The following is a 12,931-nucleotide window of genomic DNA, read 5'->3' on the forward strand; positions in this document are numbered from 1 at the left end:
CTGCTTTAAATGTTTTGGAAAGGAAAACCCCTGTAGGGAGATTTTGGGGGTTGGGGTTGTTTGCTGTTTAGAATACGGAGCTCTTTAAAACTGCTGTGTTTTGGGGAGGGAGAAGTCTCAGCTCTCTGTATATCCCACTTTGCTTGGTCTCTGTACCTTTCCTGGGGCTACGCAGAGGGCTGGGTGCAGCCGCCTGCTGCAGAGCATCCAGCCTCTGTGGCTGGCAGGGGGATGTGGGGAGCAAGCCGTCAGCACATGGCGAGCTGCTGCATGGTGCTGCCTTATAAAAATAAATGGCACGGCGTGTCTCGGTCAGGGGAAAATGATTGGAGCGAGCCAGACGTAAGTCTGTGCCAGCAGGGCAGGCTGGCAGGTTCAGGGAGTGTTACAGCTCCTGCAAGCAGCTTCGCTGCGGCTGCTGGATGGTGGAGGGGGGAAGGAGAAGGAGAAAGTTGTGCAGGGTGAACCGAACCTCCCAGGTGAGGGGATCATGTCCAGGCTCAACTTTATGGGGATGTGAATGCAAAATGAGAGATAGCAATAAATTGGGTCATAGCTGCCTGTCTGGTCAGCTTGTCCCTGCTCCATTGCTCCTCTCCCTGCCCCAGTGCCCTGCCATTGGCTTCGGGCACCACGGCCATCCTCCGTGCACTGCCTGGCACGAGGGCTGAGCCCCAGTCCGCAGAACCCTTCTGCCAAGCGCTGCCGCAGAGCAGAGCAGGACAGGCTGAGGGGATGCTCTGCCAGGGCCCTTAGGAGCTTGGGTGGCAGGTCCCTGCCTGGTTTTGTGCTCATCTGTGATGTGTGGGATGAAACCTGGAAAGAAATCCTCACTGAGCCTGGTCCTCAGCTGCCCCTCTGCCTCGGGAAGGTTTGAAAGCTGCTGCGAGCCTGGTTGCTGTCTGGGGGCTGAGCACTCCCATTTCTCCCCTGATTTCAGCTGCTGCTCTAAGGGGACAAGCAGGATGCCTTGGTGGGCAGAGCTATGGGCCAGAACCCAGGGGCCCAGCTCCTTGCAGCCCCACAATTTGGCTGCCTTAGATGTCTCCTTTGCTGCTCCATGCCTCAGTTTCCCTTTGTGTGAAACAGAGGTAAATTGATGCCCTCCTTAGCAAAGCAGTTTCACATTTACTGAAGGAAATAGCTGTACAGGCAAAGGGAAGATCATTTCCTGGAACACACCTGGGTCTTTTCGAGTCTCTTCTCTGTCCTGCCCTGGTATCGCACAGATCTGATTCCCCTCTGCAGCAAATTGCCGTAGCCCCATTGATGTCAACTGAGCTGTGTTGGTTCACCCCAGCAGAGGAACCAGCCCGTGCCTGCTCGGTGCCTTGCCCAGGGTCTGCCCAACACATCCCAAGTTCGAGCAGCTCCTGCCTGACCCCAGGTGACACAACACATGGCTGGAGTTCTTCAAATTAAACTAAGGGACAATAAAAGCTTGTGGGGCTGTGCCCCGATCAGGACAACCCCTCAGGGGAGGTATTTAGGACAAGACAAGCACAGCAGGGGAGGGATGGGGAAAGGGAAACAACAGGTAGAAAAGATACAGGGGGAAATATTTTGTACCTACGGGGCTCGCAGCCTCAGGCTGAGTCCCCTTTGCGAATCCTCCTGAGCACAAAGCCGTGCTGCGATGCTCCCCTCCCGCTCTCCTGCTCCAGGTGGGCAGCCCCGATGTCGGCCAAGCTCTACGTCCTCATCAGCTGGCCCGACGGCAGCCGTGTCATCAACATCGAGAACATCAAGGAGCCCCGCAAGCCCTTCCACCTCTACGCGGTGGGCGAGCAGGTGCTGGCCCGCTGCCCCGGCTTCAGCGGGCTCTACTGGGGCATGGTGGAGGGCATCAGTGGTGAGTGAGCGCCCCGTCCTTGGAGGCTACGACTTGGGGAGCAAGGTTGATGCTGAAAAGTCCTCTCCTCTCTTCCTGCAGAGCACAAAGATGTTCTGGAGAAGAAGCTGCAGGAAGACAGACAGCTCCTGGAGACGTTAAGTGAGTAGTGTCCTGGCTTTTGAAGCTTTTAGTACAGTGGGATGATGGGTTTGGTGAGAAAGGAATTGAAGATGGCACCTTTCTACCTTCCCTGGGGCTTTCTGGGTGTGGTGCTGTCCCGTCACAAACTTCCCAGCCCTACCATCAGGGTGAGCAGCGGCGAGCGGGAGGTGGGAGATGCACAGTGCTGACCCCAAATTGCACATCTTGAGTGTCCGCCTTGCTTTCAGAAGATGAACCGGCCAACCACAGCATGATGCCACCCCAGGCAAAAAAATCCAGGAAAACCTTCCCGAAATGGACCCCGGGGAATGCCCCCAGGAAGTACGGCGACCGGAGTTACCCCGGCAAGCCGCTGCTGCGGGCAGCCGGGGCCGGCCTGCCCGGTGATGTTGGCAGCTCCTCCATCATCAAGGAGAGACGTGCCCTGGGGCCACCCCACCCAGCCAGCGCCTTCACCCCCCCGGCCCCTTTCGTCACCCTGGCTGTGCCGGGGATGTCCCAGGGTGAAGAGGACAGGGCTGGCACCGCTACCAGAGGTAAATGGGGCTGTAAATGAGGACCTTGACTTGTAGCCATCTCCTGATGGGTGGGCTGGGCTGGGAACTTTTGTGGCTGCCAGGACACCTCCGCTTTGCTCCAGGTCTGTGAGGGTCAGAGATGAAATTTTCTGGTTCTTTCCACCTGTGAGATCTCCGCCAGGAGGGCTGTCTACAGGGAGATGCATGTGTAACAGCATATGGTATCTGCTCAGCCAGGCACCAACTCTTTCTCCTGGGCTAGCAGCTCTTTCCCTGCAAGCCAAAAAACCAATCCAGCCTGCCTGAATAACCGTGACACCCACAAGACCTGTCCCTCGGTTAGCCAAGCCTTCTTCAGGTTTGCCTCTCTGCCCAATTTTCCATCTACCAGTGCATGTGCTGAGCAGTTCTAGAAATGCACGGGTGCATTCTCTACATGCTGACTAACAGCAGGGTCCAGAGACACTTTGGTTCCTCCTGCCTTGCCCACTGTTTTCTGTTTTTTTTTTTTTTTTTTTTAATTTAATTTTTTTTTTTTTTTTTTTTTTTGTGTGTGATGGAAGCAGAAGCAGCCCTTGAGATACCACCTTTTCTAAAAACAAAATCCCCATTGTTCAGTCCTGGAAAGCATGTTTGGGTCATTCTGGTTATGCAAAAGGAATCACGTGTCGCCGTGCAATCCGGCACGAGTGCTAAGATAATTTGTCCTGGAGGCAAAGGGATTCAGGTGCTGGCCTGGTCAACAGCAGGCTTGTTCAGCTTCTCCCCCATTTCTGCCTCCAGATTACGTTGCCCTGGCAATGAAGAGGAAGTCAGATGGCATCTTGTCCCAATGCCAGCAGCACGTCTGTCTGAACAGGTAACACCTGGTGGCACGGTGAGGACCCTGACTGTCTCATGCCATATAAATTCATTTCATGTGATGTTTTGGGTTTGCTGTAAATGAAACCAGAGCTGACTTTGCTGCCAGCCCTTAAATTCCAGATAATTCTCAGCAGGAATGAATGCAACAGGAACGTGGAGCTGGTGGCAGTGCTTCTTAGCTTGCTTGTTTCTTCCAGCTGTGAAGAACGAAAGCTGGATGCTTTGCAAGAGATGGATGACTTTGAGAGAGTTCAGAAAAAAATCTGTCCTGGTGAAATGGAAAGGTAATTAGCAAAAGGAGGCACTTGTTCTTAACTGTATTTTCCTCGCTACAGAAATGAACACTGAGACCACAGCTGGGTGACAAAATGGTGCAATTTTAGAGCCAAGAGCTGCTGAATCTCAATGTAATCAGAGCCAGGTGTTTCTGATTGTAGGGCTCAGTGCTAGAGATGCAGGAAGGCTCTAAAACAGTGCAGAAACCACAAAGCTCTTGCCTATAACCATCAAAATGCCACCTATCGTGTTTGAACATGGTTGCGTGTTGCTTGCTTTATTGTCCATTACTTTAACGACAAGTACCCAGTGACGAGGTAGCTACTAGGGACAATTTTACTGCAAAGAAACGGGTGCCAAAAATCACGTTACAGCACTTGTATTGTCATTTCTTGCATGCCCATTGTTTCATACCATGGGTAGGTGCCTCCTGGGACTCGCTGGGCTTGTATCTTCCTTAAAACTGAAAAGAAAATTGACCATCAAAGTCACCAGGCATGCGTGACAAGGTGGGGTTGAGAGTTAAACTCTGTTTCAGAGCTTCTGAAAAGCCCTGACCATGTCATTTTTTGCTCCTGCTTTGCTCCTCACCCAGGTATTCTGGCAGAGAACTTGTCCTGGGCCCGCTTGCTCTGCTTGGGTTTAGCAAGAGCCGTGGAGCTGTCTTCCCTCTGCCCGTCTTATACTCTGGCTTTAATTTTTCAGGGAGAAGGTAGAGCAGCTGGAGAGGATGGTCTTGGACCTGCAGCAGGACGTCCTCTCTCTGAAGAAGAAGGTGCAGCGGCTGGAATCCCTGTCCTTCCAGGAGGAGCCCCACCGGCCGCCCTGCGAGGTGGTGGAGCTCTTCAACGGCTACACCAAGGAGCAGCTCAGAGAGGCCATCCGTTTCGACCAGAAAATCAGCACAGCCTGCAAGACTCTGCTCTACAAGCTCTTCACCTCCGACTACATCCAGAGCCACTCCATCACGGGGCGGAGGGGCAACACTTTCCGGGAGGCGAAGCCCATGATGGACGAACGCTGCATCAAGATCATCCGGGTGCTGTTGAAACAGAAGTTTGGCGATCACCTCAGCGACACGGTGATCACGGAGAAGATACAGAACGTGCAGAAAGCCCTGAGGCAGAAGTTTAAGACAGAATGTCTCTGACACGGGGGGATTGGTGTCTGGTCATGAGGAGCCCTCCCAGGGAAGACGTGGCTGCAGGGCTGCCCTGATTCCCCTGGAGGAACCCACCCAGCGGATCTGGGCTCTCAGCACAGCACAGACCTTTCCCAAATGTCTGTCTGCATTAATCCGGAGGGAATTTTGCCCAGCTTGGCTAGAGTTCTGCACATCTGCGAGCACTTTACAAGCCCCTTACCCCCTGCGGTCTGCGTGCAAGCCTCAGGGTGCTGTCTGCGTGATGGTCTCCGGGACTTTTGGGTGGACACACTTAAAAGCTTGAGGGTAACAGAAGGGCAGACTCATTAAAGCAATGCCATAAAACCTGCAGAGAAGGATTATTTCTCTCCCCCCCCCACCCCCCTTTTAATGTGGTTGTATGGAAGAAGTGTTGAAGCGTTTGCACTGACGAAATCTGCTGAACAAGAGAAGAAGTCTCCCGTGGAAATTACATGACATGAATTTTCCTTTCAACACTAGATGATTTCCATGGAGAAATCCTGCACATTTTCAGGTGGGGAGGAGGGGGAGAACAAAGTTTGTCCCAGTGCAGCTACACCTTTCCACCTTTCCTTCAAAGAGCAGACATATTATGAATGCAGTCATTATAATTTAAATACAGTATTTATATCCTAGTTAAGAAATTCCAGGTACAATCAGGGTGTTGTGTTTTTTTTCTGTATGAGAGGCTAAGGAGAAGGACTAGAAAAACATGTTTGTTTGTCGTTTCTTTTTTTTTTTTTTTCCCTTTCTAAATAGCTTAGAGCTGGAGTTTGGGTCCATTAAAAGTATTTTTAACATTGAAAGAGTAACATGCTGGCAGCTGTCCACCTAACATAAGTGCCACAAAATACCAAACATTCCCTTTTAAATGAGGCTTCTCAGATAAGATTTTTTTAAGTTTAATTTTGAAATTATTCAGGAAAGGAAATGTCACTGGTTTTGAGTTAATCAAAACATTTGGTTTAATTCATATGTTTTGCTCTGTTTTCAAGTAATTAATTTCTTTACAATTACAGGAGAAATAATAGTGAAAAATGGATGTACTGAAAAACACAGAGCTACTTTGGAAAAGCAAAAAGAAAAGCGTGATTTTCAGAGTTTTTCTCCCTGCCCCCTTTTTTTCTAATGGAAAAACAAAACCATTAAGTAGGGTTAACACCATGCAGCATGTTGATTTTGGTGGCAGATGTGCTTGCCAATGTTTTTGGCGCTGTTTTCATCAGGTGTTTTCAACACTCATGCTGAATTACTAGAGCCAGTAACTGAAATATTCCTTCTGTTTTCCCAGTGCAAATGCCCCTCCTAACTCTCTACCATGCAGAAGTATCGGCGCTGGTTTTGTTTGTTATCAGGGAAGCGCCCAGGGGTTGCTTTGGATGGTGACTTGTCACAGGGAAGGTTGTGGAGGCACAGGTGGCTTAATTCTGCTGTGCTGGCTTTGGTGTCAGCCCCTGGGGCTTTGCAGACCTCTGCAGGGGCTTTGCAGACCTTCCCTGCAGGGTCCGTTTCCAGTTTCCCCAGCTGTACCCTGGCAGTGGGGCATGATGGTGGGGATACTGCCATGGACCACCTCTTCCTCCTCCAAGCCACTTCCCTGGGCACTTGTTTCGCCTTCATCCAACTTCTGGCTCTTGATCAGATCCATCACCAAGCTGCAGCCTCACAAATGTCATTTAGTGAAACATGCTGCTGCCTTCCTCCCCCAGCGAGCCCCCTCTGATGAGCTGCAGATCATTACTGCATGAGGAGGGAGAAGCAGACTGCAGGGACGGGCTTACTGCGGCTACCGACGGCTCCTGAAACAAGTCTTTAATCAGCTCCTCTGGAAGCAGCCGAGCCAGGTGACCTTTCTGCTTGAAAGTTCCTTCGGTGGCTCCCTGGGAGGTGAACTTCACAGCCCGATGCCCTCACTGATGTTCAGCCAGAGCTCCCCAAAAGCAGGGCTGGCAGCACGAGCTGGTGGCTGCTCCCTGACTCCGTGCAGCAGCCTCTGCACAAAGGAGCTGATGCTCAAATGGACCCTTCCAGGCAATAAACCTTGTCCTTAGCCGCTTTCAAAGGCTTTGATATGGCGGAGTGCGCTGAAGAAAGGCTACGCAGGTGGCTTTTCGTTAAACTTCATTTTTAAGGTATTTGTGAAGTGATGGCAGCATTTGCAGGCTAATTGGGAGCACTCGCAGACACCGATGATCAAGCGGTGCCACGAGGAAGCCGATGCTCACAACTCCCTGAACTCCAGCTCCTGCTAATCGGCCTCGAGAGAGAAGATCAGAGCACAGGGATGTGACGTCCCTTCAGGGATGAAGGGGTCAGGGAAGATGGAGGAGGAGGAGGAGGGTTTATGCCAGAGCCACTTCACCTGGGGATGTTGAAAGCCTGACTCTCTGAATGACGAAGGGCAGCCTGACTGAATTGTGTTAACCTCTCACTTCTGAAAGGATCGCTGGCAGAAGCTGGACAGGTCTTTCTGTTGAGATGAATCATGTGGGTGAAACCATGGCATCCCGTTAAAAGCAAGGCTCCCCTCCTGTTCTGGGCACTATGGGGGCAGCAGGGCATGAGCAGGGAAAGCTGGGCTCAAAATGCAGGCTGGGCTTCAAGGGAATTTCGCAGTTGGTGCAGAAGCAAAAAGGAATGGGATTTGTCCACCTCTGCAAAATACACGGCAGGCCTGAACTGTCCAGGTCTTGCTCCTGTCAGCAGGACACAGAGGTCCTGCTCCTCCACTGCTTGCTCCCAGAGCAAGCCCGGATGGGCATTGGCAAGGCAAGAGCAGCCAGGAGAGATGCAGCTGATGGGAGCTCACAAGGGAAAAGAAGACAAACAGCCAAAACAAGAGGGAAATTCTCTGGAGCACAACCCTATTTATTTCAATTTTATCTCCTTGACGCTGCCCGGGGGATTCCAGCGTATGGCACAGGCAGATTTTAATTTGCCTGTTTCTGGGCTCATAAGAAACGCACACCGCTAAATCTCTCAATATCTGCACTGTGTGAATCCCCCAGAAAATGTAACACAGTTTATTGAAATCATGCAAACTGTGAGTATTGGTTAAAGGAATGATGTTAAAACATAACTAAATCATTTCTTGGTTTTTAATCAAGAGTTACAGAAGCTGGCTGCATTTCCAGGAGGCCCAGGCAGCTTGCTCAATGCACTTGGAAAAATCTTCTGATGCAGAATTGGAGGTGGAAGCGTTTTGTGCTCGTGGCTTCATCTGGTTTGAGATGCTTCATCACCCAGCCCAAGGAACTGGGATGTGTCTTGGGGAGAGCTCAGCTGCAGGGCCAGTGGAATACAAAATGCCAAGCCTTGGTCTTGAAGCTCTCATGTCCTAGTGGCATTCAGCACACAAATAGTGTCACAGGATTTTATTTATTTTTGTTGTTCTGGTCTGTCTTTATCTTATATGGCTTTTAAAACAAGTGAAAGACAGAAAATGCACGTAGAACTGTGTCCCCCCAGCTATACATGTATATGACATTGGCACTTTTGAAATATTTTTCAAATCTGAAAGTCACTTTTCATCATTTTGCATTTTTCTTGAAAGCATAACTGCGTGTTTTGGAGAGTGTAGCCACAAACCTGGTAGGTGTGCAAATACATCAGATTTTATAACTTTCATCTCTCTGCTTCAGTCATATATTCATTACACATGATTTTTACCAGTATTTCTCGGTCTGCAGTGCATGATTACATTATTCATCCTCATCTCTCTCTATCTCCTCCATCTATTCAGAGTCAAATGGAGCTGGGGAGATCATTATTAAAACACAGAAAGCACAGAAATAAAATTAACCATAGCACCAGTTCTCTGTGTGCTGAATACACCGAGGAAATAAAAAGGTCTTCCACTTCTAATAAAATCTGGATATGAATTACTTCATAAGAGCTTAAGTGAATTATATTCTGAGGCCGAAAAGAGCTCAGTGCCCTCCGACTGCGGGATGACAGTCCTCGTTGCCTTGGCGTGCAGCGCATGGAAAGATGCCATAACATCTTCAGAGCCAGGTGCCATCTTCTGCTCAGACAGCGAGCTTCAGGAGCACAGACGTCACTTCGGTCCTTGCCCAAGTGCCTGGATGGAGGAGGAAGGACCCTGCAGGGGAGCGGTGGCATCACAACCCTGTGCTTACCCCAATCCCATCCTCCCAGTGAGGATTTGGGGCATGGAAGTGGCTTCTCAGCTTCTTCCCCTCAGTGCAGGAATAAGAGGGCTGGTGGGACCGTGCTCCTGTTCGTCTTCTTTATAAAGCCCCAGCATCCCCTGGTCAATGACTTGCACCTCCTGTCCCAGCGCATCCCAATCCTCCAGCACCCTCTTGATGCATGATGCAGCTTGGAGGCACGCTCTCCTTTAATGGTATGTTGTACTGGGTGTTGTTTTTTTTTGTTGTTTGTTTGGCAAATGGACTTAGCTGGAGGCATGGGGACTGTGTGCCTAGCTCAGAAAGGGAGAAATTAGCACCCAGAAGGCCAACGGCCGCATGGGGTTTATTGACTGCTCCTCATAAATACAAGCGGCATAGCCCAGAGCGTCAGGTGTGTGAGGGAAGAGGAGGCTGCGGATGCAATGCACTCCTGCTAATGAATAATCGTTAAACTCTTATGATCCGAAGGAGATAGGAGTTTATTATTATTGCCATTAATTCTAGTAGTACCATGCCCAGAGATGCAGAAGGTGGAGATGGATGAGTTCGTGACCTACATATTACAGGCTAGAATTTATCCCGGTAATATGAGAAAATCAATCATTTCTTAAGTGAGAAGACTGATAAAATCACTGACTTCAGTGGAGCAACATCATCGCTATTATATTTTCAATAAGTTCACTGGAAGAGTGCTGGGGAAGGGTCAAGCCCCTCTTCTGTATGTCTTAAGTGTACGAGTTTGCCCTGTTTCTAGGAAACAGGAGTGATGCTTTCATCGCAGTCCTGCATCCATGCCTTCGTTTGCAGGCAGGATTTCCCAGCAAAACCAGCTGCAAAAGGTCTTTGCACAGCATGTTTACTAATTCTTGAGCTGAACCGAGAAGTCGTTGGGTTCGCATTTTCTGGAAGCCCTGCCTTTCTGTTCAGCCTGTCCCTGCCTTCCTTGCCTCAGACTGGCATCACTGTTCTCACGACACTTCCAATGGGGCCATCAGGGTGAAAAATGAAATCAGCCAGTTTAATGAGTTGTTTTGGTAGAGGAATTTTACAGCTTATTGTAATCTTGCCATTAACTCAGCTAATTCCTATTTGTATAATATACACCGCTGGTTTAGTTTATACTCCAAGGAGTGTGCTAGGAGCTTGTGTTTTCGGAAGGGAAAACCATCCCCAAGAGACCCCGCAGCACCAGGGACAGACCTGCTTTCTGGTGCATGATTTGAAAGCTGAATGTCTGTCCTGTGCTTTTTTTTCCCCCTGTGTCGTGTACAGGCCATAACTCACCCTTTTGTGCTTGCTGGATTCAGAGGGCTGCATTTACAAGGTCACTCGGGAGCCAGAAATACAGACCTGAGCAAGGGGGGGCATTTCCAAAACACAGATCCAGGGCAGGTGCCTAGCAGCACCTGCAAAGCTCGCTCAGCACCTGGCTTTACTGTTTTGCTCCCAAATGCTCTTGAATACCCGTTGGATTTGGCAAAGTCCATATTGCTAATAGAAAAAAATGTTAATTTGCAGACTCCGATGGTTTGCCCATTTTTATCCTGAATTTGCAGCAGGTTGAGATCTGGTCCCATGCTCATTAAGCGAGCACAGAGGGTAAGGAGGAGTGGAGAAGAAACAATCAATAGGGAGCTACCTTGTTTGCAGACAGTGCCGGGGCGAAGGTTTATTTCTGACTCTGCAGAGGGAGGCTGGTGCTCGGAAGGGCTCAGCAGTAACATGAAACAGGCGCTGAGCTCAGCAGCTACCTGTGAATTTTGGTTGCGGCTCCTGAAGTGTGCTTGCAGGCCCTGTGCAAAGGCAGGTGATGCCAATGTTAGCAACGTTAAACCTCTTCACTTTAACTGAATTTGATGCCTGGTCTGAGGGAGCAATTCCAAGCTGTATCTACCCGCTGTTCTCTTTAGAAATAACCCACTAACCCTGCCTGCCCATGCGAGACCGTACCGTAAATCTGCAGTAATCTGTGGTGACAAATGGCCTGAAAAGTGGGGAAGTGGGGAACCCATGCTCTTCTGTGAGAAGAAAGATAAGTTAGTTCTTGATTAGGGAAGACAGCAAATGGAGGTATTTCCAGTGGCATGGACATTATCCTGCCGTTTCTTATTAAAATTAAATGCCTAACAGTTCCCGTTACCATAAATTAGCTACAGAATATGTTTTATCGTGTTTTGTGGTCTCTAGGGCTTACATGCCAGAAACTTGTAAAGAGAATAAATACGTAGAAGGGAAGCCTCCATTTAGGCTCATTTTGAATTTGTAATGCCTGGTTATTAAGAGTATCACATAGCAAAAAGTCACACGTGATACCCATATGGTGCAGCTCCAGCTTCAGAGAGCTCCGTCTTTATGAATAACATGGACAAGTGAACGGGTCCCCAGATGACAGACTGAGACATAACTGAGCATAGATATTGGTTTTTCCTTTCTGGGACTGAAAATAGGGGTGATGTTTTTGAAAAGCCACTGAAATGCTATCTCTTCCCATCACCTTCACAGAATGCCAGTGCAAGGTCTGATTTTCATTGCTGAAGTCAGGGTGAGTTTTATTCAATACCTTCAACCTGCAGGAGTTCATCTTCAAATAAAATAAAATAAAATTATGATAACTCAATTGGATTTAGTTTATAGTCCCTGGATTTCAAACTGAAAACAACGATCCATAGGCAAAATGCAAATACGATTTTTCCTGCATAGCGAAATGAGAGAGGCTGTTGAGAGCCTCATGTTCTTTGCTCACATTAAAGCTTTGAGTGCAGAAAGTGAATTGGCCAAATTCTGCTTGAAATATGCTGGATGCTTTTGCAGGCATGTAAAGGAGATGAGTAAACCTTCCTCAGCTTGGAACATCCTCCTCCAAACCTTCATGTTTATGTGCTTAAAGCAAGGGCTAGATTTCTTCTGGCTCATCTGTGGATTTACCCTGTGTACTTGTCATTGAGCAATCCACTTCACCATGGTAAAAGAATCAAAGAGGTTTCAGCTTTTCCCCTTACCCTATCCTTCCCCGTCTTGTAATGTTAACGAGTGATAATGCTTCCAGATTTTTTCACAGGCTATTGCTGCTGAAAATTGCTTTGGTGCACTGGGACTCTTATTCACTGGGTATAACAAGAGCTTTTTACAAAGCAGAGGAAGAAAGACCAAGGAAGTGTTGTAACTAGAAATCCTATGCTGGCCTGACCTTTATCTTGTCTCAGGATCAACTTTTACCGAGTGGCTCCTGTCCCACCTTGCCGGGCGCGTTACGGAGCAGCAGCAGAGCTCCCTCCCTTGCACAGCGCACGGTGCTACACGTATCCACAAGGCAACAATTCCCATCCAAATCGAAGAGACTCTGGGAGATGGACCACAGCCAGCTTTTTGTGATTAATGAAGCTTAGATCTAGAAGATAAAATGCTGGGGAGTGTATTACCTGGGGTGAAATGAGTGGTGAAGAGAGGCTGAGGCAGCTCTGGGACCCTGTCCCTGTCGCCTCCTCGCTGCTGCTGTGAGTGCATCTGGCTCTGGGTACCGGGGGGCTCTGTGGGATTTGGATAAACGATATTTTTTTTGAAATGGTGGTATCTGAAGCATTAATGCAGCCAGGAGAAATGGGAAAGGCTTTCTGATGTACTGAATCATTTGTCTGTGATGAGTCTACGATGGAGTAAACCCTTGCCTCTCCTCGAGGCTGTACCAAAGGAGCCTGACTCGCAGGCGGCCGCCTTGCCCCTAAACTGGGCATCACCAAGGTCAGGAGCTGACCACCTGGACCTGTGCAGGGAGACGAGGAAGAGAACTTCTGAAATCCTCTTGCCTTTTGGTACAAAACCAAGTCCCCCATGCTCCCCCTCACTGTCCCCAGTGCTTATTGCACTGACTTCATTCCCCCAGTTTTCGTAGTCCCGTGGGGGACTCAGAAGAGGAGTGGATGCACCAGTGGTACGCTGGAGCCAGACTCAGACCTGAAGC

At 49.2% G+C, this 12,931-nt stretch overlaps 1 protein-coding gene across 8 annotated transcripts in view; it reads left to right on the forward strand.

Moving 5' to 3' along the window:
- Positions 1–6,281, forward strand: part of LOC106040825 (uncharacterized) — a 34,191-nt gene extending 27,910 nt beyond the window's left edge. For 4 of the 8 annotated variants that reach the window (XM_048074711.2, XM_048074712.2, XM_048074710.2 and 1 more), the window contains 6 exons: positions 1,665–1,852; positions 1,934–1,993; positions 2,224–2,532; positions 3,298–3,373; positions 3,576–3,662; positions 4,360–6,281. In XM_048074711.2, coding sequence (XP_047930668.1) covers positions 1,678–1,852; positions 1,934–1,993; positions 2,224–2,532; positions 3,298–3,373; positions 3,576–3,662; positions 4,360–4,804 — 1,152 coding nt within the window. In that variant the 5' untranslated portion in view covers positions 1,665–1,677 and the 3' untranslated portion in view covers positions 4,805–6,281. Of the gene's footprint in view, positions 1–764; positions 1,853–1,933; positions 1,994–2,223; positions 2,533–3,297; positions 3,374–3,575; positions 3,663–4,359 lie in introns of those variants that run through there. The other 4 variants (XM_066978294.1, XM_066978293.1, XM_066978295.1 and 1 more) reach the window with 4 other exon arrangements.
- Positions 6,282–12,931: the final 6,650 nt, after the last annotated feature.

The sequence above is a fragment of the Anser cygnoides genome, chromosome 16, assembly GCF_040182565.1.
Source record: "Anser cygnoides isolate HZ-2024a breed goose chromosome 16, Taihu_goose_T2T_genome, whole genome shotgun sequence".
NCBI classification, from domain to species: domain Eukaryota; kingdom Metazoa; phylum Chordata; class Aves; order Anseriformes; family Anatidae; genus Anser; species Anser cygnoides.